The following is a 24,835-nucleotide window of genomic DNA, read 5'->3' as shown; positions in this document are numbered from 1 at the left end:
ACATTAAATAGTTCAATTAAAAGTTCATTGTACTTAAACACTCACAACTTAAAACTTGAATATACTTCTACTTAATTACTTAATATGGTTAGATACATGTACTTAAAATATCTAGACAATTGCGTTTCCTTTGATGAATCGTGCTAAGGGGAACCATAGGGATTAAAATTTTGTCACTTATTGAAGAATTATAGTTTTTGTATCCAAAAATAATTTCCCCAGAGATTTGATTATAATTATTTATTCATTATATCATTGATTTAATCTACTTTTAGTATTTTAATTAACCTTCAGCATTTTATTTCAATTTAAGTATATAAATGTTAATTATTATCACGTGACACATGTAAACACTTGATGAGGATAGACTAAATATTTACTAAGGTCAAATAAGTCAAGATGGATTCTTTGATGAATGTAATTTTTATTGCCAGTGTAATTCATTTAAATTGTAAGTATTTTCTTACTTAATTAATTTACAATTTCATTGGAATAAACGTAAAAAAAACCGATTCATACTCATAGTTTTTTGTGAATAAAAGAATAATGTTGTATCAGCGTCAATGAGACAGTAACCAAACAATACGAAAATACCTCTCAGTAGAGGTGAATGGAATGTATACTAAATATTATAAAGAAGCTTTCAACTCATTTCATTCATTTTTCACGCGCGAAATGAGATGATCCATTATATTCACGTTTTTGATGAATGTTTGAATTAATTTTTCTATTTACCATTTCGGAAGAAATATAAATACAATGGTAGCAGTTATTTTGAAAATTACCAAAGAGTTTCCTTTTCAAATACTTAAATGAGAATCAGTATGATATCGGTGATAATTGAGCTTAATATATAGTTGTTTTCTCCAGTCATTTTGTCTCTGGTGTACAGTTACAGCATTGCCGATCATACCACATCTTCTTGGTTTTTTTTTATTTAATGAAATAACATAAATCAAACACAATTATAACAAACCAACACTGCAATTCGGGATCATTTATGGAAGACTTTAACTAACGAAAACCACTGCAATTCAGGCTCGTATTGTTTTATAACAGGCTCATTCTGAATTAAGCTGAGTTGAAAGGGCACTAGCTACGTAATATAGAAAGAATGCAATAGGCTTTTAATTTGTTCAATCATTATTGAAAGTAAATCAGTGAAGTAAAAATTCTCTTAACGCTCCTATTTTTGTTCAGTTTTGTCAAAAAAAAAGCAAAGAACCATCGCTAATTAATTCAATTCAACATCTAAGTTAGAGATTAGTTACGCATGAACTAAGCGAGGATTCAAGTATCAATCGGTAAATTCAACGAGTTATCGATTAGTAAATCTTCATCGAGTTGACATTTCTCCAGTATTTAAGGATCAACCTGTTTGAACTATGTGATATTGTGCCTTGCATCATCTTAAGGATGATTTTAGGGTGTCAACCCAAATAACTATTATGAATATTAATCTTACGTGTTTCAAAGATGGTGTGCTGTGTTATTGAATACATAAAAAGAATACGAAACAGTGAAAACAAATTATAAATACAAAATGTATCAATCTAGATAGACATAAAGCATTCGTTACGCATACAGTGAAATTGTGCATGGGAAAACTTAGCAGAAAGTCAGACTTTCGTTGACTTGCTTCAGATTTGACTATGTTTGACTACGATTATCTGCAATTTTATATTTAGTTGTTTTTGGAATACCACCACCTCCACCCAACCTTGTTCCTGAGGCTTGTAATCTAACAGTTTGGCATGGGCATTCAGATGTGACATCACAACGAATTGTCGTTTTGGAAGGCGATACCATTAATTTGGTTTGCGATGCCAGATGTACAAATGATCATTATACACCAGTTCTGAAATGGATCAATCCAAACTACAGGCTTGTGTGGGATATTCCTGGCAGGTAAATTGTAATTGTATATATAAACCACTTTGAATATTGTATGTGTTCATGGATTTTTAAACGAAGGATACATTATATTATACTTTATTTGGCCTTTTAGTTTTGGAACAATTCGCGATGCCCTTTGTCAAATGTTATGTGGTGTATATATGTGTTGATAAGGACATTTGCAATCAAAATGTTTATCAGTTTGTAATAGTTAATACAGTTGAAGATTAAACCCTGTCTATAAAGTTTATGTTTTGTCAAACCAACCAAGATATGTCGTTATAATTTCAAATTTGCGATAAATTTATGACATTAGATTGTAGTTCAGTAAGTGATTTTTTTCACCCCTCCCCTCCCAAAAAAAGACATCGTACTGCTTCTGATCTTAAATGCAAGTTCAATACCACAAACTGTTGATTTGAGATCCACAGTACTGATCACCCGTTAGTCATGCTTTTTCATGTTTTATATTAAATGGTGTGTCTGTTACAATACTTAAATGAACTGCGTAATTGTACGAACGGATAAAACTAATGTTGCATTTTTCTCCGGATGTGCTGATAAAACTTTGTGTTTATGTGAATTTTCCAGATTGTTCACAGCACCTATGAACAGTCATCGTTTACAGACACTCTATATACAGGATATATCAGTAGAAGACACTGGGGTGTATAAATGTCAAGGTTGGATTGGTCACTGGACAGAAACATTTGTCCAAATTGCTATGGGTTTGTATATTTAACCAATTTCGTATTTCTATGAAATTAAATAAAGTGAAATAAGGGAGGTTGAATTATTTATGGCAGCAAAAAAAACAACACCATTAACAAAAGAAAAACTTCAGTAATGAACAGTCATTAACAAATGATTTTGTTAATTGAAAGGGCTCATGTTTCTAAGTAGACACCGGGGTCTATAACGTTCTAGCGCAAAAAGAGGACTATGCTCACTATACCGGATGTCGTCTGTTGTATTGTGATTCAAAACCTGTTCTTCTGTATGTATCCTTTATTATATATTTTATAAGATACAATGTAACCTTTCAAAATGATATCATGAAGTAATTCAGTAAATGTCAATACGACCTCAACCCCCAGAATCCAAAAATCGAATAACATGTAGAGATTAAACGCACAAATGTATATGTGAACAAGAATGTTTCCCAAGTACATAGATGCCCCATCCGCACTTTCATTTTCTATGTTCAGTGGACCATGAAATTGGGATAAAAAAAATTGGTAATACAATTTGAAAGAGCATATCATAGGTAGCATGTTTACTAAGTTTCAAGTTAATTGGACTTCAACTTTATCAAAAACTACCTCGACCAAATAAAGGCAACAGTAGTATACGGCTGGTCGAAACGCATAAATCCATGGACAAAAAACAAAATCGGGGTAACAAACTGAAACTGAGGTAAACGCGAAAACTTTAACATTCAGCGGGACGAACGGACGGACGAACAGACGGACGGACGGATGCACAGACCAGGTAACATAATGCCATTAAATGGGGCATAAAAAAGGAAACTGGAAATGTGTGATGGTACCACCATCAGTTTTTTGCTTATTACCTTGATATATCTAGTTAATCGGTTAATGATACACTACATTTGCCTGCAATGTATAATCTTATCTGATTTTGTTTATAGATGAAATAGACGTAACTGAATAAGATACGAAGATGTTGGATGTCAACAAAGAAAAACAATCTTATATGTGCAATGTTTTTATTTCATACATGACACTAAAATAAGTATTCAGACTTTTATGTGACGATAAGACAAGTTTTTAAAATGTTTTGTTCAATGTGTAGAATGTGAATTAATTATTGTATATATGTTAATTAATTATGTGTCCATTCCTAAATTATGATTTTTGTGTTAACTGTTTACAAATTTTTAATTGTTCGAAACACTAAACATGATTAAGTCAGTAATAGTTCAAAGTTTCCTTGCTTATAATAGATTGGTTCATAGTGTGTAAAATTTTGCAGAGTAGAGCTAGCAATTAACTTGCAAATTTGGCACATTGTATATATAACATATAGGTCATTGTTTGGCCTATAATGATAAGTATTGTAACTGAAACCATTAAGTGAGCAGTAAATGGGTCGAGAACAGGAAGCAAAACTTAACAACATTCTCAACAAACTAGTTTTATGATATTTTACTACTGTCACTATGCTTTCGTTATGATCATCATATGCTGTTTTCTTATGATTATTGATAATCAGCTTATACTCATGTGATAACTTTTGTGTACATACATGTATATGCTCAAATAGATGTAAATAGTTATCAAAGGTACCAGGATTATAATTTAATACGCCAGACGCGCGTTTCGTCTTCATAAGACTCACCAGTGACGCTAAGATCAAAATAGTTAAAATGCCAAACAAGTACATAGTTGAAGAAAATTGATGACCAAAAATCCCAAAAGTGTTGTCAAATTCGGCTAAGGTAATCTATTCTTGGGATAAGAAAATCCTTAGTTTAAAAAAAAATTAAAGTTTTGTAAACAGGAAATTTGTAAAAATGACCATATAAACAAACTCATCATAGATTGATATTCTTGTCAACACACGTCCACCAGCAGATGCAAGTAATATTATATTGCTTACAAGAATAGATTTCATAAGTTGTTAGAACTTGTGTCTGATCCTTTTTGAATCCTTAATTACATGAGTAATTTTGAACCCAAAATAAATATGACTTGATGTCAAATGGCCGAATGGATTTGAGGTGAACCAAGAGGGCTAATATTTGAGTTCCGTGTGCTTCACCTATTTCACGTTTTCCATATAAAAGAACATATAATAGAATAAATACAGGGATACAGGTGAGTTTCACGTCATGTAAATGTAACATGAGACGAAAGCCTTAATCTATTATAAGTATTCATCCATTCGTTGAAAAAAACCCTCCGTTGACGTCAACTATTCCTATCTAAAAGAGGGACGAAAGATACCAAAGGGACAGTCAAACTCATAAATCGAAAATAAACTGACAATTCCATGACCAAAAATGAAAAAAAAAAACAGACACACAATAGTTCACATGACACAACATAGAAAACTAAAGAATAAACAACACGAACCCCATCAAAAGCTAGGGGTGATCTCAGTAGCTCCGGAATAGTAAGCAGATCCTGCTGTACATGTGGCACCCATCGTGTTGCTTATGTAATAGCAATTCAATTCAAATCTTTATTGCAATAAAACTACATATTTATAGTATGTGACACAACATAAAAAAATGAAAAAAAAAGATCATTTATATACACAAGAAAAGTAAATATGTTAAGAGTCCCATGTCCTCAGACTTTTTTTTTTAAAAAGGATCAAAGCTTATTTACCTGATTGTGTGAATTGGGTTGAGTATTTATGTTATTTTATCTATGTCCTTTTAATTTATAGAGTGGATATTCTCATTTATCAAAAAAATTAAATAAACTTTTCTATTATTATGGTTTCTATTACAATATAAAAAGAAATGAATTTCATCTTCAATTTGTTTACAGGTTTTGCATGATCTTTGTTCTTTTGGTATTTTAAGGTATCTTCCCTTTTCTATTAATAAATTATGGTCACTTACTCTAAATTTTGTTATCAGTTTTTTTAATTCAAGTTTTGAGCAAGTTAGATATTTTTCTTCTGTATTATTTATTTTTACATGTTTATGAATAATGAGTTTGCTGTTATCCTTTGTATTGTATCTGATAGTTTATCATTAAGTGTTTTTTCATAAAAATGCTTTAATTTTAATTTTATTTATTCTCTTATATTTTTAGTTATCTTTTGTGAGGAATATCTTTTCAAAGTGTCCAAATCCATACCAGTTTCTTCTACTATATGTTTTACATTCAGAACCAAGAATAAATTCCTGCTAAGTCTAAGTTTTGAGACAAATTAAGGATTCTTTTAAAAATCCGGTAAATAGTCTAATTCGGTATATCACATTCATGAAAGGGAAGGGAATTGTGGTTACGACGTAAGCAACATATCCGATATCATTTGTGAAACAGTTTTTCCATAACGGTCAGACAACTCGTGATGACGTCCGTAACATTTACGAAGGGATTATTTCAACTTCACCATTCGGAACTCTTGGTTGAATAGCTTCCATGTGAGCAGCAACCCTCTATCAAGACAATCATGATAGGAAATGCAAGCACGGGCATATCGTATCAACTGGGAGATATATACCCCGTTTGCAGGTGCTGCTGGAATGTTGCAACTTAGAAATGGGAAGTTCACAATTCGAAAGCTGAAATCATCTCTTTTGTCGTAAAGTTTTGAATCAACCGACCATCATTGTCAATTGCTTGATGTAAGTCAAGATATGAGACCGACATAACTGTATCTATAGTATCCTTTGTCTCTAGTTCGATGGGATAAATGCGTTCCACATAGTCACCAAATTTTATTTATTAAGTGAAAGAACATCATCTATATATATCGGAAAAAGAGTCTTCTTATCTTTCTTCCTAAGAAGTTCCTGCATGAAGTCAGCCACATAATAATAAAGAAACAACTCGGCAAGCAGAGGGGGACAGTTTGTTCCCATTGGAATGCCAACAGTCTGTTAAAAACACGTTCTTCGAACGTAACAAATATGTTGTCAATAAAGAAATCAGGCATCTTGATAATATCAGTTTCGGAGAATTTTTTGTTTGAATCAGAGTGACCCTTAAAAAAGTAGGATTTATCTTTCCCTTAGACAAGATTCTTGTTTTTACGTTGGCCTTGGTCCTTTTTATGAAGCAAAGCGATACCAACTCTTTCAATTTTGTCGTTTGTTTTTTGGCACTCAGGCTTCTTTCACCAATGAAATCTGGCCGCCACGAAATAGGCTAAATGTGGTGCTTTAAAGTGGGGTTACAACACCAACAATCAATCAATGACGCCAAACTTATAGTATTACACACACGTCGTGCGTTTCGTCCACGCAAAACTATTAACGTCCCCAAATTTACACAGTTCGCAAGTCATATCAATTAAGAACAACGTTTCTGCATTTAAAAACTTTTAATAACTGAATAAATTATATGCATGTAACTAATAATATGGGTTATACATTGTCTATGTAATTAAGCCTTGTACCTATATATTTCCGGTACTGGCACTACACTTCCATTTGTATTACTCCATTGATGCTGCAAAATCCAATTTATAGTGAAAGATATACTTTTTTTAATGAATAAACCGAATATGTAACGTCTTCTTTGTGTCTGAATTAATTTCGGATTCTCTTTGCTGAGCAGTCTGAAGACGTTTGCAGATACCATTTTGATATGTTCAATTTATATGATTCGGAATAAAAATGCATTATAAACGCCATGATTTCACACCTAAAAATGTTTATCTCAGCAAACGAAAAAAAGCAAAACAAAGAATTTATTTTGTCAAACGGCGTCATACACTTCCATATTTTCATTTCTTTGCTTTTTCTTCTCTCCATAAATCAAGGTCTAGTTCAGGGAGTCCTTCACAACTGGTAAGAGGACTGAAAATATAAAAATAAAATTTTGCTACTAGAAATAGTTCACACTTGGGAACAGACCGATTAATAAAGACAACAGTAGTTAACCGCTGTTCGAAAGTCACAAATCGATTGAGACAAAAAGAAATCCGAGTTACAAACAACTATAAGAGGAAAACAACGAAATAATTAAAACACTGAAGTGAACAAAAAAATAAACAACAATGCATCACACACAGGAACAAGGAGTTATATAGGTAAGATATATATATATATATTAAGTTGTATATTTACATCCCCGTATATGCAGATTTGTATATACGCAGGACACTCTAATATACAATTGGCATGAATAGTTCATCAATTCATTATTCGTATTGATCACATAAGCTTAGAAAAAAATGCAAGAATATCAATCATAAGTAAACTGAAAGATAGATATGCTAATTTAAGCTAAAATTTCTGTTTACTAGTATAAATATGGTAAGTTGAACAAAATAAAATATTATAATCTGTTTATTTTTATTTACAAGACATTTATATCTTAGTTCTCTGATTGATATTGAGCTTGACATATTCAGAAAAACATTTGGAATACCATATTTTATGCTCTTGCTGGTATTGTTTTGTTTTCTCATTGGAGTTAGGATGCTGCAACCATGTTATTTAGCCATACCTAAATGATGTTAATACTCACTTTGCTCTGGATGGGAGTTGAAATATGTCACGTTGAATCTTCGTATGTTCAAAGTTGTTGCACCATAATTTAGAAAATAAGGTAGAATATTTAATAGCGTATATTTGCTCTGAAAAAGATAAGATTTGTAATTTCATCATAAGTGTTGCTTGTCCAATCTACATTATTTGAACATTAACTTCACAGAGAAAATAGTTTACAAATAAAGGTCAAATGATGCGTTCCGAATTATTAATTCATGAGAGCCATAAAATGTTGGAAATTTACACATTGCCTTGGCCGTGATAATCGAATTTTGTCCTGAGCGTTAGCGAGGAATAAAATTTACGAATATCACGGCCCAGGTCATGTTTAATTTTCCAACAATCTATGGCTTCAATGAATTATTTCGATTCTAATAAGACAAGAATGGTCACAAAAAAACTGAAGCAAGGGTGGGTATGTTGGGTGTGTGGCTGTTTTATTTTACTTCCTGTTAGATAAAGATCAAACATTCTAATAAATCACAAGCTTGCATGGATTATTTCGTGAATAACATATAGAAAAAATCTGTTTAACTCTCTTTTATTCCAAAACCCAACATTTGCCATTTTTAATATACATGTTTTTCTCGTAAGCTACCGTTTCGTAACTAAGAGGTCACCGTGTCCACTTGCTGAAATCAGTAATTATGCGTATAGTGCAATGAAATAGAAAATAAAACTAAATCTACCTTAAAAATCCATTTCAATACAATATTATACGAATTTCGATGGTTTACGTAACAGAACACCTGCAACTCTAGCGTTTTCATTTGTATGACGTCATGTTTTGAAATGACTTAAATGTGCCAAAAACTTTTAAAGAAATTTTGTGGACATTGAAAGACCAGGGGGGTCTCACCCTCATTTAAGCGGTCTCGGGTAGCTTTTCACTATTTATTTTGAATATCCAACTGGCACTTTGGGCGCTCCGTAAACATAGAAGACAGGAAGTGTACCCAAAGTCCTTTTAGTCACGTTTGTATCTACCTATTGGCTAAATGTCTCTTAAATATTAGAAAGATTGAGAGATCAGGGGGCTCTCACCATCACCCTGTGCCCTTTGTCCTAAAATTTGGACATTTTTTGACTGAAAAGTGACAATCTTAGCCCTCCGTAGATATTGAAGATGACGTTTTTCTGGAAACTCCATCTAATACAATCTTTATATATACAGAGTCAATGATTTGGTTGAATTTTATGGACATTGAAAGACCAGGGGGGTCTCAACCTCATTTAAGCGGTCTCGGGTAGGTTTTCGCTATATATTTTGAATATCCAACTGGCACTTTGGGCGCTCCGTAAACATAGAAGACAGGAAGTGTACCCAAAGTCCTTTTAGTCACGTTCGCGGATTTTCTTTTTTTAATTTCTTCGAGCTCTGGTGCATTACTTCTAAAGTTGTTTTTTTATGCATCCGAATAAAAATAAAAGTTATTTTGTTTTTATTTAATTGCAATTTCTAAAATAGTTCCAATACATATGGATTCACGTGGGAAGAAAACAGCCATTATTATGTATATTTCTGAATCTGCGCTAAGTATAGATATATCAAACAATTTATCACGGTTTTGTTTCCAAAGCGAAAGAAGCACGTCATACTAGATTAGGAGTAATTTGTGCAGTTTATATTAAAATAACAGATTGTTTTTACTTCTCTTTTAAAAATATGTAAATGAGGTAGTGACCAATGTGCATCCCCTGGGTATATATTTTGCGGTTTTTTGAAAACGGCATTCGAGTGTAGAGTTTGAAAAATTTGTTGTTTGTTCAGATTTAACATACATGTACTCATTAATTGTAAAAATATTTTGTGTTTTGAAGAAACAACGACAATGAACAAAACTGATGGTACATGAAATGGTGTACTATTGTTTGTCTGGTTTTTTTTTCATTTTTAGCCATGGCGATGTCAGTTTATTTGCGATTTATGAGTTTGACTTTGGTATCTTTTGTCCCCTTTTTTCTCATTATATTTCATAGAAACCTTCTCTTCAGATAACAGTTTGAGAACAAGCACTGTTAGATCCTTGTTTTGAATTTGTATTGTATTTACACATTTTCCTCATTGAAGTATATATTTAGATATGGTAATAATTATAAAATGATAGTTGGTTCTGGTCTTTTCTTTCGACTTTGATAATCAAACGTTGCATTGTTAAATATGACAACGGAAATATATACTTGTTACGAAAGAATGTGATTATAAATATCGCAAAAGTGTCCGAACTGACATTACCGCGATATACATTCACTCAAATTGAACATACTTTTGAGGTGAATTGAAAGAATGAATTGTGATTTCAGTAGTTTATGGAGCAATTAAACTCATCATAGATACAAGATTTAAAATTGTATATTTACGCCAAAAGCGCTTTTCGAGTACAAAAGACCCAGCAGAAACACTCGAATCCAAAAACGCTTAAAAGGCCAAATCAAGTACGAAGTTGAAGAGCAATGTTTCAAAACCTTTGTATTTGGTCCGTTAAAACAAACTATGGAACATGTACTGCTCTTTAAATCATAATATGATATCAGTAAAAACAAATTCAGTATAATCTTTTAAAATTGAGAATGGAAATGGGGAATGTGTCAAAGAGACAACAACCCGACCAAACAAAAAACAACAGCAGAAGGTCACCAACAGGTCTTCAATGTAGCGACAAATTCCCGCACCCGGAGGCGTCTTCAGCTGACCCCTAAACAAATATATACTAGTTCAGTGATAATGAACGCCATACTAATTCCAAACTAAAACTAAAATAATACAAGACTAACAAAGGCCAGAGGCTCCTGACTTGGGACAGGCGCAAAAATGCGGCGGGGTTAAACATGTTTGTGAGATCTCAACCCTCCCCCTATACCTCTAACCAATGTAGAAAAGTAAACGCATAACAATACGCACATTAAAATTCAGTTCACGAGAAGTCCGAGTCTGTTGTCAGAAGATGTAACCAAAGAAAAATAAACAAAATGACAATAATAAATAAATAACAACAGACTACTAGCAGTTAACTGACATGCCAGCTCCAGACTTGAAAGATTATGATTTCATCATATGAACATCAGGCACAATCCTTCCCGTTAGGGGTTTAGTATCATACCATCATAACATATATGAGAAGAACATAACCCGTGTCAGGCCAACAATTGTTTTTATAATAAATGTGTTTAGTTCCGATGCAAAGACCTCATCAGTGACTCAATATTAACGTTAGAATATGCAATCTTTAATGACTTGACAACAGTATCGTAATTATTTCCCTTCTTAATAAGTCTATTCAAAGGTTTTGTAAGTTTCTGAGGTGAATACTGAAACCTTTGTGCTTTATAAAGAATATTTCCATAAAAAAAATGTTTGCATATTGTTTTAAATATAATGGAATTATGCGACTGTTATACAAGTAAGAGGTTTAGCAGGTTATTAAACCAGTTTTAATTCATTTTTTCTACATACGAAAACGCCTGTACCAGGTCAGCAGTATGACAGTGATTATTCCTTTGTGATGGTGTGTTTTATAAGCTATCGATATTTTTGTTATTTTACTTCTTGCAGTTTACCTTCTGACAATCCACTTGTACGGTCACTCGACTCATACCAAAATCTATCTCCAACTTTTAAACGATGATACTGAATACCAATGATGCACGCAAATGTAGGACCAACACCTCCGTTTTCGCCCTTCTCTAATAGAGCCCCAATGTACAAATCAACATCGTCTACAGACCTAAAAAGAAAACAAGACTGAAATCAACGTTTGATATTTTTTGCAGTAAGCACGACAGTACACTTTGGGCCAACCTTTAGAAGGCGCATACGTGACCATAGAAATAAATACGTCACAGGTGAGTTTTCTCAAATGGAGACATGAGCCTTTATTCTATATAATAAAATCATTTACAAATTGAAATAAAAAATCTTTTACAATGTATAATTTCAAGTATGTTGTCATCCAAGCATATAAACAAATATCGCCAGAAACAATTTTAAAGTTGATCATCTTTTTAAAAATCTAAATTTTTCAAAAAGGTTTTTACTTAGGTCCTTGCTTTCATACAGGAGACATTTGAAATATTGATTTGCATCTTAATATTGGCGAGGAATATACACTCGAGGAAAAAACAACACAGTATTTATTTTTCTTCTTATTTAAGGGGCGGGGTTCGTTCTTCTTGTTCAAAAGTTCTTATCCGAAGACCGAATTAAGAAGAAGTTGCACTAATGGCAAACAAAAAATATGAATCAATTTATGAATCTCAATTGAATATACATCATGTTGAAAATAAACATTTTTGTAGAGTTTGTATAAATGTTGAATAAAAGAAATGATAATAGTTGTACCCCTATATGTGACATTTTTACATAGTGTGTTTTTTTTTGGTTCACACATCAATGTCAATGTAATGGAATTTGATGCTACTGTCATACAAGTGAGAGATTTAGCTAGCTTTCAATAGTTATCAAAAGTACCAGGATTATAAACCAGGTTTAATCCGACATTTTATACATAAGAAAATGTCTGTACCAAGTCAGAACAATAACAGTTGTTATTCATTCGTTTGATGTGTTTTATATTTTGTTTTTGCCATTTGATTAAGGACTTTCCATTTTGAAGTTTCCTCGGAGTTCAGTACTCAGTAGACAAAGGGATTTTGGTAAAACAATATAAAACGATCGTGGTAACAGTAGAATTAAGAAGAAGTTGCACTAATGGCAAACAAAAAATATGAATCAATTTATGAATCTCAATTGAATATACATCATGTTGAAAATAAACATTTTTGTAGAGTTTGTATAAATGTTGAATAAAAGAAATGATAATAGTTGTACCCCTATATGTGACATTTTTACATAGTGTGTTTTTTTTTGGTTCACACATCAATGTCAATGTAATGGAATTTGATGCTACTGTCATACAAGTGAGAGATTTAGCTAGCTTTCAATAGTTATCAAAAGTACCAGGATTATAAACCAGGTTTAATCCGACATTTTATACATAAGAAAATGTCTGTACCAAGTCAGAACAATAACAGTTGTTTTTCATTCGTTTGATGTGTTTTATATTTTGTTTTTGCCATTTGATTAAGGTCTTTCCATTCTGAAGTTTCCTCGGAGTTCAGTACTCAGTAGACAAAGGGATTTTGGTTAAACAATATGATACGATCGTGGTAACAGTAGATTTTCAATCTTTAAAGAGACTCTAGAAACCACTCTATTCGTTATCTGGGACTCTGGTATACCGTTTTTTCTGCCTAAAAAAGTGTTTTTGATTTGGGTGGGTGAAACGACGGTGGACACCTGACTGCATGTATTTTAGAAATATAAAACTGGAGCAATCAAAACAAATATAAGTCATAAATCTTAAAAAGGACGACGAATGTACAATATATAACTGATAATAATCTTATGAAATTAATTAACATACCGATATAAACGTGAAAGTCTCGAAGCAAACTCTCCAAACTCATAAAAGGATGCAAATCTGTTCAGATTGCAGAATTCTCTCCAATCATTATATGCAGGAACGCCTTGATCTCGTCCTCTCTGTATGTTTAATGAAAACAGGTCGAATCCTGGCGGTTGTGATATGAAGAAAAGCTTATTACGTAGTCCATCGATGAGAAAGCTGTAAAGTTATTAGATTTAAATATTACAAACTAGTATCAGGTATATATACGTTTATCATATACTTAGCATTAATATGATAGCTTTTGCATATGTGTAACGAACGGAAGTACACAAGCCATAATTTCCCACTCAGGCTGATAACCCATATTAGCCCGGTCTGATAACCCATATCAGGGGCGTCTCGTGCAAAAACCCATAACAGTGCTTCTCGTGCAAGTTACTTCCGGTGTTTCCAGTATCAGTTGTTTATTTTTTTCATTGTGACGTCAGATATTGATGACGACGTCAAAATTTACGGGAACTTTCGTGGGGATAGTTTAGTACTTGCTAACAAATGCCATTGGCAATTATGAATCATTTTATAGTACAACAAACATGGAGTATTAATGATCATGAAACTCTTCCAAATATTTAATGTTTCAAAATGCCTCTATAGGAAATGTTACCATATAATGTACATATATATGGAAGTAGTGATGATGTTGGATGACAATTATAGTATATATTGGATTTATAACTTAACTTCTTTATAAAGTTTTTGACTGTTTTAGTTGTTGCATTTGGTTTTTTTTTTGCCTTACATAAAACTATTGTCGGAAGTATATGATAAAGCGATTAATACATGGCCTTTTCCATATCAGCCTGGGTATCATCCCTCGACCCATATCAGCGCCTCGACTCCGTCTCGGGCTGATATGGGGGTCTCGGGATGATACCCAGGCTGATATGGAAAAGGCCATGTATTAATCTCTATGTATCTCTTGATATTTCGATTAACATTCGAAGAAAAAATAAAGCATATTTGCATATCTTAGTCTGTTGGTAGTAGATCCAGTGGCAATCATACTATATTTCTTTAATTTTATAATATGAAAAAATTCTTGTTCTTAATCATCACACATTTTGACTAAGATAACTTTCTTCGGAATGTTTCTAGATGATGCCCTTACATTAAAAATAATTCAAATAGCAGAAATCACTTTCTCCAGTAGTCCTTCATATTAAAATCAAAAAAAATCTGAGAAAAAATGACATATTAAAATGCAATTATACAGGTATAAAGGCATTTTGTTTAGCTTTAAATAAACTCATCATAGATACCAGGACCAAATTTAGTATATACGCCAGACGTGCGTTTTGTCTACAAAAGACTCATCAGTGACGCTCGAATCCAAAAAAGTTAAAAAGGCCAAATAAAATACGAAGTTGAAGAGCATTGAGAACCAAACTTCCCAAAAGTTTTGCTAAATACAGCTAAGGAAAATGTGTAATGCCTTAAACATGGATGGTGGTCATAAACTATTTAGGGAGAAGCGAAAATCAAACGTTTAACCGTGAACATATAAAACGCGCCAGCTTTAAATTTTTTGAAGCAAACGTTGCTATTGCTTACAAAAGATATTCAAAAGAGAAAACAATATTTGCTTTATAAGTAGAAATGTAAAACAAAATATTTAATGCACCTGTTATTAATATCTAACCTGCATCCTCTGGTGAATGTTTTGAAATGTATGCAAGCGAGCAGTCATGTAACCAAAGACTGCTTGTCATTCTTAATCATAACGATATTATCTTTGTAAGTTGTATATGGATAGCGTTTTAGTGAGTTTCATATTGCCATTATTATGACTATAGTATAAATCATTTTGAATTGTGACAATTATAATTGCAGAAGCTAAAATGTGAAACTAGTGGTTTTCTTGATAGTTGTATAAAGAGTAAATAAACAGCCATTACCGTGTTCGAATGCTCTCTTATTTTTTGCTACTGTGGATTCATTTATATTCATGAGTACAAACTTACATAAATAAATAAAGAACACATATTTTAGTATATAAATGATTTCATAGTTGTTTAAAAGTTTGCATGCACGCATAAAAAAAGTTTTCGTTGTTCTGTGTGGATCATATTACCGTCGAAATCCACAAAAAATTGGTTTCAAACGAATAAAAAAAAATCAACTTATCATTTATAAATTAATGAAATTATAAAAACGTAACTATAAAAATAAACCACAATTGTTTTGATAGAACACTTACAACACTTCAATGTGCGTTTTTATAATAACGACAACTCTATCCTTGAAAATAAACTAATCATAGATACCAGGATTGAAATTTTATATTTACGCCAGACGCACGTTTCGTCTACAAAAGACTCATCAGTGACGCTCGAATCAAAAATGTTAAACAGGCCAAATAAAGTACGAAATTATAGATCATTGAGTATCAAAAACTCATAAAAGTTTTGCCAAATACAGCTAAGGTAATCTATACCTGAGGTAGAAATTTAAAAGAATTTAAGTTTGGTAAACAGTAAACTTAAATTATGAAAATATCAATGATAACTCAAGTGAACACAGAAGAACTGACTTATGGGCTTGAAAGTCATCATATCATTCAGAGTATGTGAACAATTGAGTATTAAAACAGCTTTTTATGTACAGGATGTGCTTAATTTTACGTACTTGTCAATTTTTTGGGCCGGTTTTGCTGCAAGCCATCTGGTAATACCTTTCACAGTCCTACCAGCATGTGCTTGCCATAAATGCGGACTCTCTAAATTGTTTTCTAGTGTGTGCAATTTCACGGTTTTAAAATCTGATTCTAACTCAGATATATCTGGCATTATCAGTGAATGTCCAAAACGCCATGCAGCTGCTCCAAAGCTATTAACAATAGACGCATCAACGTTACTATCATATACATCGTCAAATCCTGGACGTGTAGATAATAACTCGTAACGTGCCACTGCACTTGGTCCTATTATAAGTGGCAAATAATGATTGTAGACTATATGTTGAAGTTGCGCTATGATGATCCTGCGAGTTTCCTGAAACACTTTCTCATTATTCCAGTGTGGATTAACATTGTGAAGTCTAATGGCTACTCGATTATGCTGTCTGACAAAAAGTAGATGGTTTAAAGATAGTTGTGGTGCTTCAGCACTTCTTTCGTCACCTGCAAAAGTTTATAAAAATGTGCATTTTTATCAGCTATCTTTTTGATAATGGATAGAACCTTTTAAAATAATTGTTTTGAATTATTTTTACATCAATAAATATGTATACGTATTATCATCTTATCGGTCTTAGCTGATTTCATACGATGGTCATCTGAAAATAGTTCAGCTTCAGTGATTGCATATGTTACCACTAAGGTTTGAAATTAGACCACCGCTCGTGTTTTAATCTGAGATAACTTAACAAGAATTGCACGTTTTACACTACCGACTGGTGGGTTCTTTCTAGGTACTCCAGTCGAGGTCCTGTATCAAGGAAAACTGTCTGCAATAATATGTAACGGTGGATAACAAACAAAGAAAACTAAAGACTAAGCAACACGAACCCCACCAAAAACTTGGGGTGATCTCAGGTGCACCGGAAGGTTCCGGGTAATCAGATCCTATTCCACATGCGGCACTCGTCATGTTGTTCATGTTATTACAAATTCGGTTTATCCCATTCATAAAAAGGGAAGGGGATTGTAGTTACGACGTAAGAAACAAAATATCCGATATCATCTGTGAAAGGAATATTCCATAACGGTTAACCAACTCGGGATTGCGTCCGTAAAATTTAAGAAGGGATGACTTAAACATCTCCATTTTGAACTCTTGATTGAATAGCTTTCTTGTGAGCGGCATCCCTATATCAAGGAAATCATGAAAGGAAATACGAGCTCGAATATCGTATCAGTTGGAAGAAACATGCTCTGTATGTAGGCGCTGCTGGCATGTTGATACATAGAAACGGAAACTTCACATTTGAGAAGCTGAACTCATCTCTTTTGTCGGAAAGTTTTGTTTTCAACTGACCCTTTATTCAATTTCTAGATGAAAGTCAAGATATAAAGCAGACTTAACTGTATCTATTGTATCCTTTATCTCTATTTCAAATGGATGGATAGGTTCAACATAGTAACCAAATTTTAAAATATTTAGTGAGAAAACCTCTATATAGCGGAAAGTAAAGTAAATGGACTTTGCTTACTTCTTATATTTCTTCATAAGAAGTTCCTGTATGAAATCAGTCTCATATTAATTAAATAACAAGTCGGCAGGATGAGGGGCACAATTGGTTCCCATTAGAATGCCGTTCTCCAAACGTACCAAGAAGTGTGGTCAATCAAAAAATCAAGCATCTTGATAATGTCAGTTTCAGAGAATATTTTGTTTGATTCGGAGTGAGTCTTTGCAAAGTAGGATTTGTTCCTCCCTAAGAAAAGATACTTGTTTCTACGTTGACCATTCTTTTTTAATGAAAAAAAGCAACACCAACTCACTCCATTTCTCTTTAAAATTGGAATAAGGAATACTTGTGTAAAGTGTAAAAAAAATCAAATGTTTCAATACTATCATAAGATGAACAAGTCTTAGATAGACGTCTAGTAATGGACCTTTGTTTTTAGTAATAGAAGCAATTCAAATATAATGATAACATTATGGTAATTTCTATAATTGTTATATATAATGCTTTGATTCATTTAGGAGAGGGGAGGGCGACATTAATAACAAACAAGTACAAACAGGCAAGTATGTACCTGTTGGTGACTTCTGCTGTTATTATTGTTTTTATATGGTCGGGTTGTTGTCTCTTTGACACATTCCCCATTGCCATTCTCAATTTTATCATACGATTAAGAAACCGGTAATGACTAGAAGTAATATCTGCAGATCAATTTTTTCTTTCTTTTTGAAATTCATTGATTGAAAATCACCTGAATACTATCAACCTTGTATAACCAAGGAAAGTATACACATATCTTATGATAAAAGAGATCTTACAATCAGCGAACATAATAGTCAAAAACGACTGTTCCACAACATTTAATTCTAAAAGAGTTACTAGGGAAGTTACAATCTCAATCATTAAAACATTGTACCATCATTAAACCTTTGATTTTTCAACTCTTTATACCACTATTCCACATACTAAACTTAAAGATCGACTGAAAGAATTCGTCAGCTTATGTTTCTATAACAAAAAGGGCACTAGAGGTTTTAAATATCTAGTTTTGGGCTGAAATTCAGCTTACTTGGTGAGAAATTGTGAAGAGTCAAGGACAAAATACACCAAAGAGGATATCACTGCAATACTGGACTTTTTAATTGACAACATACTTGTTGAATTTGGAGGTTTGATCTGCCAACAGACATTTGGAATTCAAATGGGTACCAATTGCGCTACTATACTTGCAGATTTGTTTTTGTATTCATATGAAATCGAATTTATCCAAGGGCTTGTATAGAAAGGAGAAAAGAAATTAGTCCAGTCTTTTAATTTCACCTTTCGGTATATTGATGATGTACTGTCTCTTTAATAATAAATTCAGTGATCACTTACATTTAATATATCCAAGTGAACTTGAAATAAAGACACTACCGACACAGATAGATCTGCTTCATATTTAGACCTTTTTTTTCTCGAAATGACTACTGATGGTAGGTTGAATACCAAAATTTATGACAAATGCGATGATTTTAATTTTCTTATGGTCAACTTTCCATTTCTATGTAGCAACATTCCAGCGGCACCAGCATACGGCGTATATGTGTCTCAATTGATACGTTACTCAAGAGCTAGCTCAAAGTACGTTGATTTTGTTGAACGAGGAATATTGCTTTCTCAAAAGTTGCTAAGACAGGGCTATGAATCAATAAAATTAAGGTCATCACTCAAGAAATTTTACGGTCGCCATCATAAGCTGATTGGTCATTATGACAACAGTGTGTCAGAAATCATATCTGATATTTTCCTCAGTCAAAATAACCCTCCATTACTACCGACCTGAACAAAGAAATAAGACGATAGTTGCCGTATACAGTGCAGGAAATGCTTACCCTTCCGGAGCACCTTATTTCACTCCCGTTTTTTAAGGAGTTCGTGTTGTTTCTTATTTATTATTTATAACTGTTGATGTAAAAGTTCTTTCGTTTTTTGAGTATTTGTTTACTCTTTGGTTTTTATTGATATTGTCTCCTATTTCAAAAGATACAGCAGCATATTTTTCGAATATTAACATCGATATTTTGAGCAACAATTAAACACAAAAGGACGAACTAATATAAGCGTTCACACACACAAAAGGACGAACTAATTTAAGCGTGCACACACACACACAAAAGGACGAACTAATATAAGCGTTCACACACACAAAAGAATCCAATCAACCAGCAAGGTAAATTCAAAAATTATAGCACGGTTCTTATTAATGCAAATAGTGTGAGTAGCTGAGTATTGCAATTTTACAAAATCGTGGTCAGATATTAGATACATCTATCTGTGGTCAATTTTCCGGGGATATCATTACTTAAGCTCGCAGTTTTGTGCTTTCTACAAACACATCTTAAATGATTTTAACCGTTTGCCATTTTGTTCAAACTTGTATCAAATGAAACAAAATAAATATGTGTTCACTATTAATTAAATACCTGCTATTGGACATCGATCAGTTTTTTGAAACATCTGACATCCGCTTCCACCGTGAACAGTTGGTAACAGGTTATACGTGTCTACCAACATCAGAACTGCAATTAATTGTCCGACATTCAGCATACAAATGAATAAGATATAGTGTAATGTAATGTGACATTTAAGGTCAATAAATAATTTATGTGCTATTTCAAGAGGAAGGCATGGATTTAAAATAAAGATTTGATGACTCTGAGATAAATGATTTTGAGTGTTTAGGTTAAGGTAATATTTTTGGTTAGTTTGCTTGCTAGCTGAACTGTGAAGTCATTCTCAGTTGAGGGTATACCTCCCCTTTCGTAGAAGCCTAGCCCTACTGACAGATAAATTGGTTATCTGTCGGACTAGTTTATTCGTAAATTAGGGTAGTTTACCTAACCTTATTAGGACTTCTGTTGGATATAGAGTTTATTGTAAAGTTTAATTATATCTTACAGCTGTTTGGCTTCCTCAGTTTTTTATTTAGTTCCTTACTACTCCCGTATAAAAATGAAGCATCTATGTACGAGGTTACTAAATTCCTCTGTTCCCTTCGACCTGCAAAAGAAGGCATTTTTTTCGTTTTGATACTTTTAAATTACATGAACAGTATTTGAAATTTTGGTGATTCTTTATTTTTTATTTTAGTAGGAGGATGGTTGAGTTGGATGTAGTGAATCGGCTATTTCATTTTTGATAATACAGACAGCATACACTGTATTTTGATTTAACGGTTGTTGTATCAATAATCAATAAATTAGTATTTATTGAATAATTTTATTCTAAAAATCTTAGACATGTCAGGAATATGACATTTGAAATCCATTCGTTTGATGTGTTTGTACTTTTAATTTTGCCTTTTGAAAAGTACCACCAGTTTCTATGTTCTTTTATTGTATTTCAGTAGTTTATTCATCCATCCCACCTGTTCAAATTTATGTCAGATATATATGTCATGTTTATGGAACTATCAATTCACCTGGTTTAAGTGAAATACTCCTTCAAGAAAGTTGATTTTTCTTCTTAAAAAAGCATGTCAGGGTAAAAGAGTGAAGAAAAGCAAGTAAATTAATTTGAATTTGCATGCTGTCGTTAGGTGAAATATCATAAGTCTTAACAATAGAAACATTGAAAGGCATTAAATAGGATAGAAAAGTGACAGGCAGATTGAAGGAATGCCAGCCTGAGTGAGACAAGTTATTTCGACTATAAAAAAACTTTTCATAACATTTTTTTAATACAAAATTTATATACAGTGGAAAGCTGCAAATACGACAATACCGATTAAGTTACAGATGAATGGACAACGAAACATTGGACGTATTACATGGTAATACTTTTTATCAATAATTAAAATGGCAAAGATAAAAGAAAAACAGTTACAGTCTATATTGTCTAATTCATATAGCCATTTGCGGAAACTGTCATACACCTATGATTCGGATTACCATAATTACACTAATTACACTTACGGTAACATGTAAAAAATCACAATCTATTTTTAAAGTCGTCAACGCAACAGTTGCGGGTACAAGGTTGAAATCGTGCAGTAGAATATCATCTGAACAATTTTTTGCTAGTTTTCGTATACTTACCATTGCATTAAAAGTACCCTGTGTTTCGCGGGGAAAGTCTATTTCTTCGCTGATATATGATACATCTATCTACACCTTCAGACTTTATAAATCCTTGTCTTCAACTATTTGACTTTGTGTGGTCCAAATGGTAAATCCTGAAAAGCGCTTCGGACACATGAAATTGAACGTGTTGCTTACATCTTTTTTAATTTTTTATAGACGACACCATTGGCTATTTTATATCTGCATTGTTGGTTTGTTTTTGTATTTTGAGAAAAGTGTAATCCTAGGTATAGACCTAGTTTCCGCAAATGTCTATTCATAACGACCGAGTAGTAAACTTAAAATAGCTGAATACATTTATAATTAGAAAAGACATTAAATATTATAAAAGACTATACAAACGTCCCAAGACAGCTGTTGATCTTCTAAAGCTGTTACAACCCGGTGTAAATCGACTATCTCCTTTTGGAATATGTAACGGGAAGCAGGCATGTATACTGAAATCATATTACATACAAATATAATGATAATTCATGCGATAGAAGCTTAATATCTTGTAATCATTTTTATTTCTCTAGGATTATTTCAACAGTTTACAACTTAATAAGATAAATATTAAGGTATATTAGATTTAACTGTTTACAATTTGCTATAGTTATATAAGTTTATGATCCAGTTATTGTCAAACAGTTTATTAAGTTCAGCAAAAGCCAACAAATTCAACTACTTTGTAGAGAATTTATCCTTCTCCCAAAAGGGACTGTCTTGTGATAAAGTTTTTTCGTAGAACTTTGGTGGATGCTATCTACCGATTAACGTATAAACATAAGACAAAGGAAAACGAAGAACGAACACTACATCATGCATGATCTACTCACGTCAAGCTTACCTGCCATAATGAGAATCTGTTTTCTTACAACAATCGAAACCTATTAAAAATATTATCTTTTATTTATAGATGATTAATGTTCATGCACAATTGCTTTCATATTGTATGTATAACGTCACAGTACCCAAATTGCACCCTTTTAGCAAAATAGCAGCGGAAAACACTTTGAACATTTATGTTTTGATACTATGCACGTCTTTCAATATAGGTATCATATTTAAATAAGGATTCGTTAAAATTATGGTTTGCTTGTTTTTTTCAATACAAGATAAATGCTAATTTGAAATGATTCAAATTGTTAACTTATTCTATGATTGGTGTTTTGATTTGCACAGCTTAATCTTTAGCTTTGTTACGAAAATTTGAAGACAAAACGACTAGATAAACAATCTGTTTTACAAACTTTGAAAATAAGATACTTTACTCTAAATCTCGGAAAGGTCCGTAAAGCATTGTAATAGACATTTTCACCGTAAATATTTACGTCTTCCTAGTATCGAAGAAGAACCATCTATGTTTGCTTACCTTATGTTATCATGGTAAAATAGTTATTCATAGTGTACAGTCCTCGTAAGCCTCCGTAGGCCATAAAGCTTCAAACCTTTTTTTTCAAATATTAAGTTTGTTGTGTTCCTTATGAAAGAAAATTATGAAGAGTACTTATGACGCATGAAATTTATTAAAACTTATATTGAGTAAATGAATGATTACCTGACGGTATTTGAGTCTCTATTAAATCGTGAGCTAGGATTTGACCAAAACCCATAACTTCTCCTGATCTGATATTATCAAACTGGTCATCTGGACCTAATGCTGAATCTGATATTAAATTGCTGACAAGTCTAGCATCTGGCAGATGGTGTGGGTAACCTCTAGGTATACTTCTTCCTGTAAATAACAGTAAAGATAAATTCATGCTTCTTTAAACTATTATATCTACGTTCTTAAATGTATAAACCTGCAGGTTAAATTATGTATCATTAAAGGCAACATTGGTATACCGCTGTTCTAAAGTCATAAATCGATTGAGAGAAAACAAATCCGGGTTTCAAACTAATACGAGGGAAACACATCAACTTTAAGAGAAAAACAACGAAACAACAGAAACACTGAAATGTAACAAAAAACAAAACAACAATGCAATACGTATTAGGGTATTTGTCTTTTTTATTTAGTTCACTGTTCCTCTGGTATTTTTCGCTCCTCTTTCTCAATATTGAAGTTTCTTTTCACTGACAAATGTAATGTATAAGGAAAATACCTTTTACATTTTTTTTGTTCTAATGAAAAATACAGAAAACATAAAAAAATAAAAAAAATAATAGAAGTTAGATTGATATTCATATTTTATTAACCCCCGACCTGAAGGCTAAATCAGTAATCAATATTTATTAGCATATATTAATTTTAGATTTATGCCTGGATTTCAAAATTTAGAACTAATGACAGAGACTGAAAAGATAATGTATAGTTTATATAATATAACTCATTTAAAATAATATACGTGTGTGTGAATGTAAAAAAGTATGACAAGGAAATTCTATGGTTTCTTGAAAATAAAAGACTATGATGAATCTTTCAAGTAATATACTTGAGGTGTTTACAAGTCAGAGAATAGTTTCTATTTCTTTTAAAATTTGAATTGTGTCTCATTATTTTGGTTATGCCATTCATTTGAAAAAAACCTTCTATAATCAAGAAATAGAAACACCTATTCCATCATGCCTTTTGATACAAACTGTCTTATAAAGATGTTGCTGGTTCTAAAATATTTTATGTCTATAAAATATCTTCATTGTTGTAACAAAATTTTATGAGTAAAAAAACGGTTACAATAACTCAACCTTTGTTCAGGTGTCATTATTTTTTTAATAATGAACAATGCTAGTGAACACAGAGGGGATATTTCGACAATTTAAGAAAAAAACCCGATAACGGGTAAATCGACATTGTTAGCGTTTCCGAAAATCTATGTATGCAATATTTTACTTTCATAAATCATGAACTTTTTTCTTATCATACCGTCCTCGTAAGCCTCCATTGGTCTTCCTCTTGCATCCTCGAGTCTTCTCTCTGTCGTTTTTGCCTTTCCCCACGTGGGATGCTGTAAGTTATTGCATGAACCATCTAATTTTCTATATTTAGATCTTGAACAAGTTTGCTTCCCTGTAAATAACATAACGAAGTATGT

General features: G+C 32.4%; 2 protein-coding genes across 2 annotated transcripts in view; one reads left to right on the top strand and one right to left on the bottom strand.

Annotated features, from left to right (window-relative positions):
• The first annotated feature begins 309 nt into the window (after nucleotides 1-309).
• On the top strand, nucleotides 310-4,204 carry LOC134692030 (uncharacterized). The gene is made up of 4 exons (XM_063552376.1): nucleotides 310-451; nucleotides 1,689-1,908; nucleotides 2,488-2,624; nucleotides 3,548-4,204. The coding sequence occupies exons 1-4, from the start codon at nucleotides 400-402 to the stop codon at nucleotides 3,568-3,570; spliced, it is 432 nt and encodes a 143-aa protein (XP_063408446.1). The 5' UTR covers nucleotides 310-399; the 3' UTR covers nucleotides 3,571-4,204.
• Nucleotides 4,205-6,940: 2,736 nt separating this feature from the next.
• Nucleotides 6,941-24,835, bottom strand: part of LOC134692428 (chorion peroxidase-like) — a 36,968-nt gene continuing 19,073 nt past the window's right edge. The window contains exons 3-13 of the mRNA XM_063552880.1: nucleotides 24,667-24,810; nucleotides 23,356-23,532; nucleotides 22,645-22,684; nucleotides 22,158-22,252; nucleotides 20,632-20,733; nucleotides 20,157-20,252; nucleotides 16,192-16,684; nucleotides 13,522-13,722; nucleotides 11,657-11,823; nucleotides 8,076-8,184; nucleotides 6,941-7,402 (exon numbers count right to left, since the gene is read on the bottom strand). Of these exons, the coding sequence (XP_063408950.1) occupies nucleotides 7,330-7,402; nucleotides 8,076-8,184; nucleotides 11,657-11,823; nucleotides 13,522-13,722; nucleotides 16,192-16,684; nucleotides 20,157-20,252; nucleotides 20,632-20,733; nucleotides 22,158-22,252; nucleotides 22,645-22,684; nucleotides 23,356-23,532; nucleotides 24,667-24,810 (1,697 nt within the window). The 3' untranslated portion in view covers nucleotides 6,941-7,329. The remainder of the gene's footprint in view (nucleotides 7,403-8,075; nucleotides 8,185-11,656; nucleotides 11,824-13,521; nucleotides 13,723-16,191; nucleotides 16,685-20,156; nucleotides 20,253-20,631; nucleotides 20,734-22,157; nucleotides 22,253-22,644; nucleotides 22,685-23,355; nucleotides 23,533-24,666; nucleotides 24,811-24,835) is intronic.

Source organism: Mytilus trossulus, chromosome 12, assembly GCF_036588685.1.
Source record: "Mytilus trossulus isolate FHL-02 chromosome 12, PNRI_Mtr1.1.1.hap1, whole genome shotgun sequence".
In the NCBI taxonomy this organism is placed as follows: domain Eukaryota; kingdom Metazoa; phylum Mollusca; class Bivalvia; order Mytilida; family Mytilidae; genus Mytilus; species Mytilus trossulus.
The sequence above is the reverse complement of the archived record's forward strand: the minus strand, read 5'-3'. Positions and strand labels throughout refer to the sequence as shown.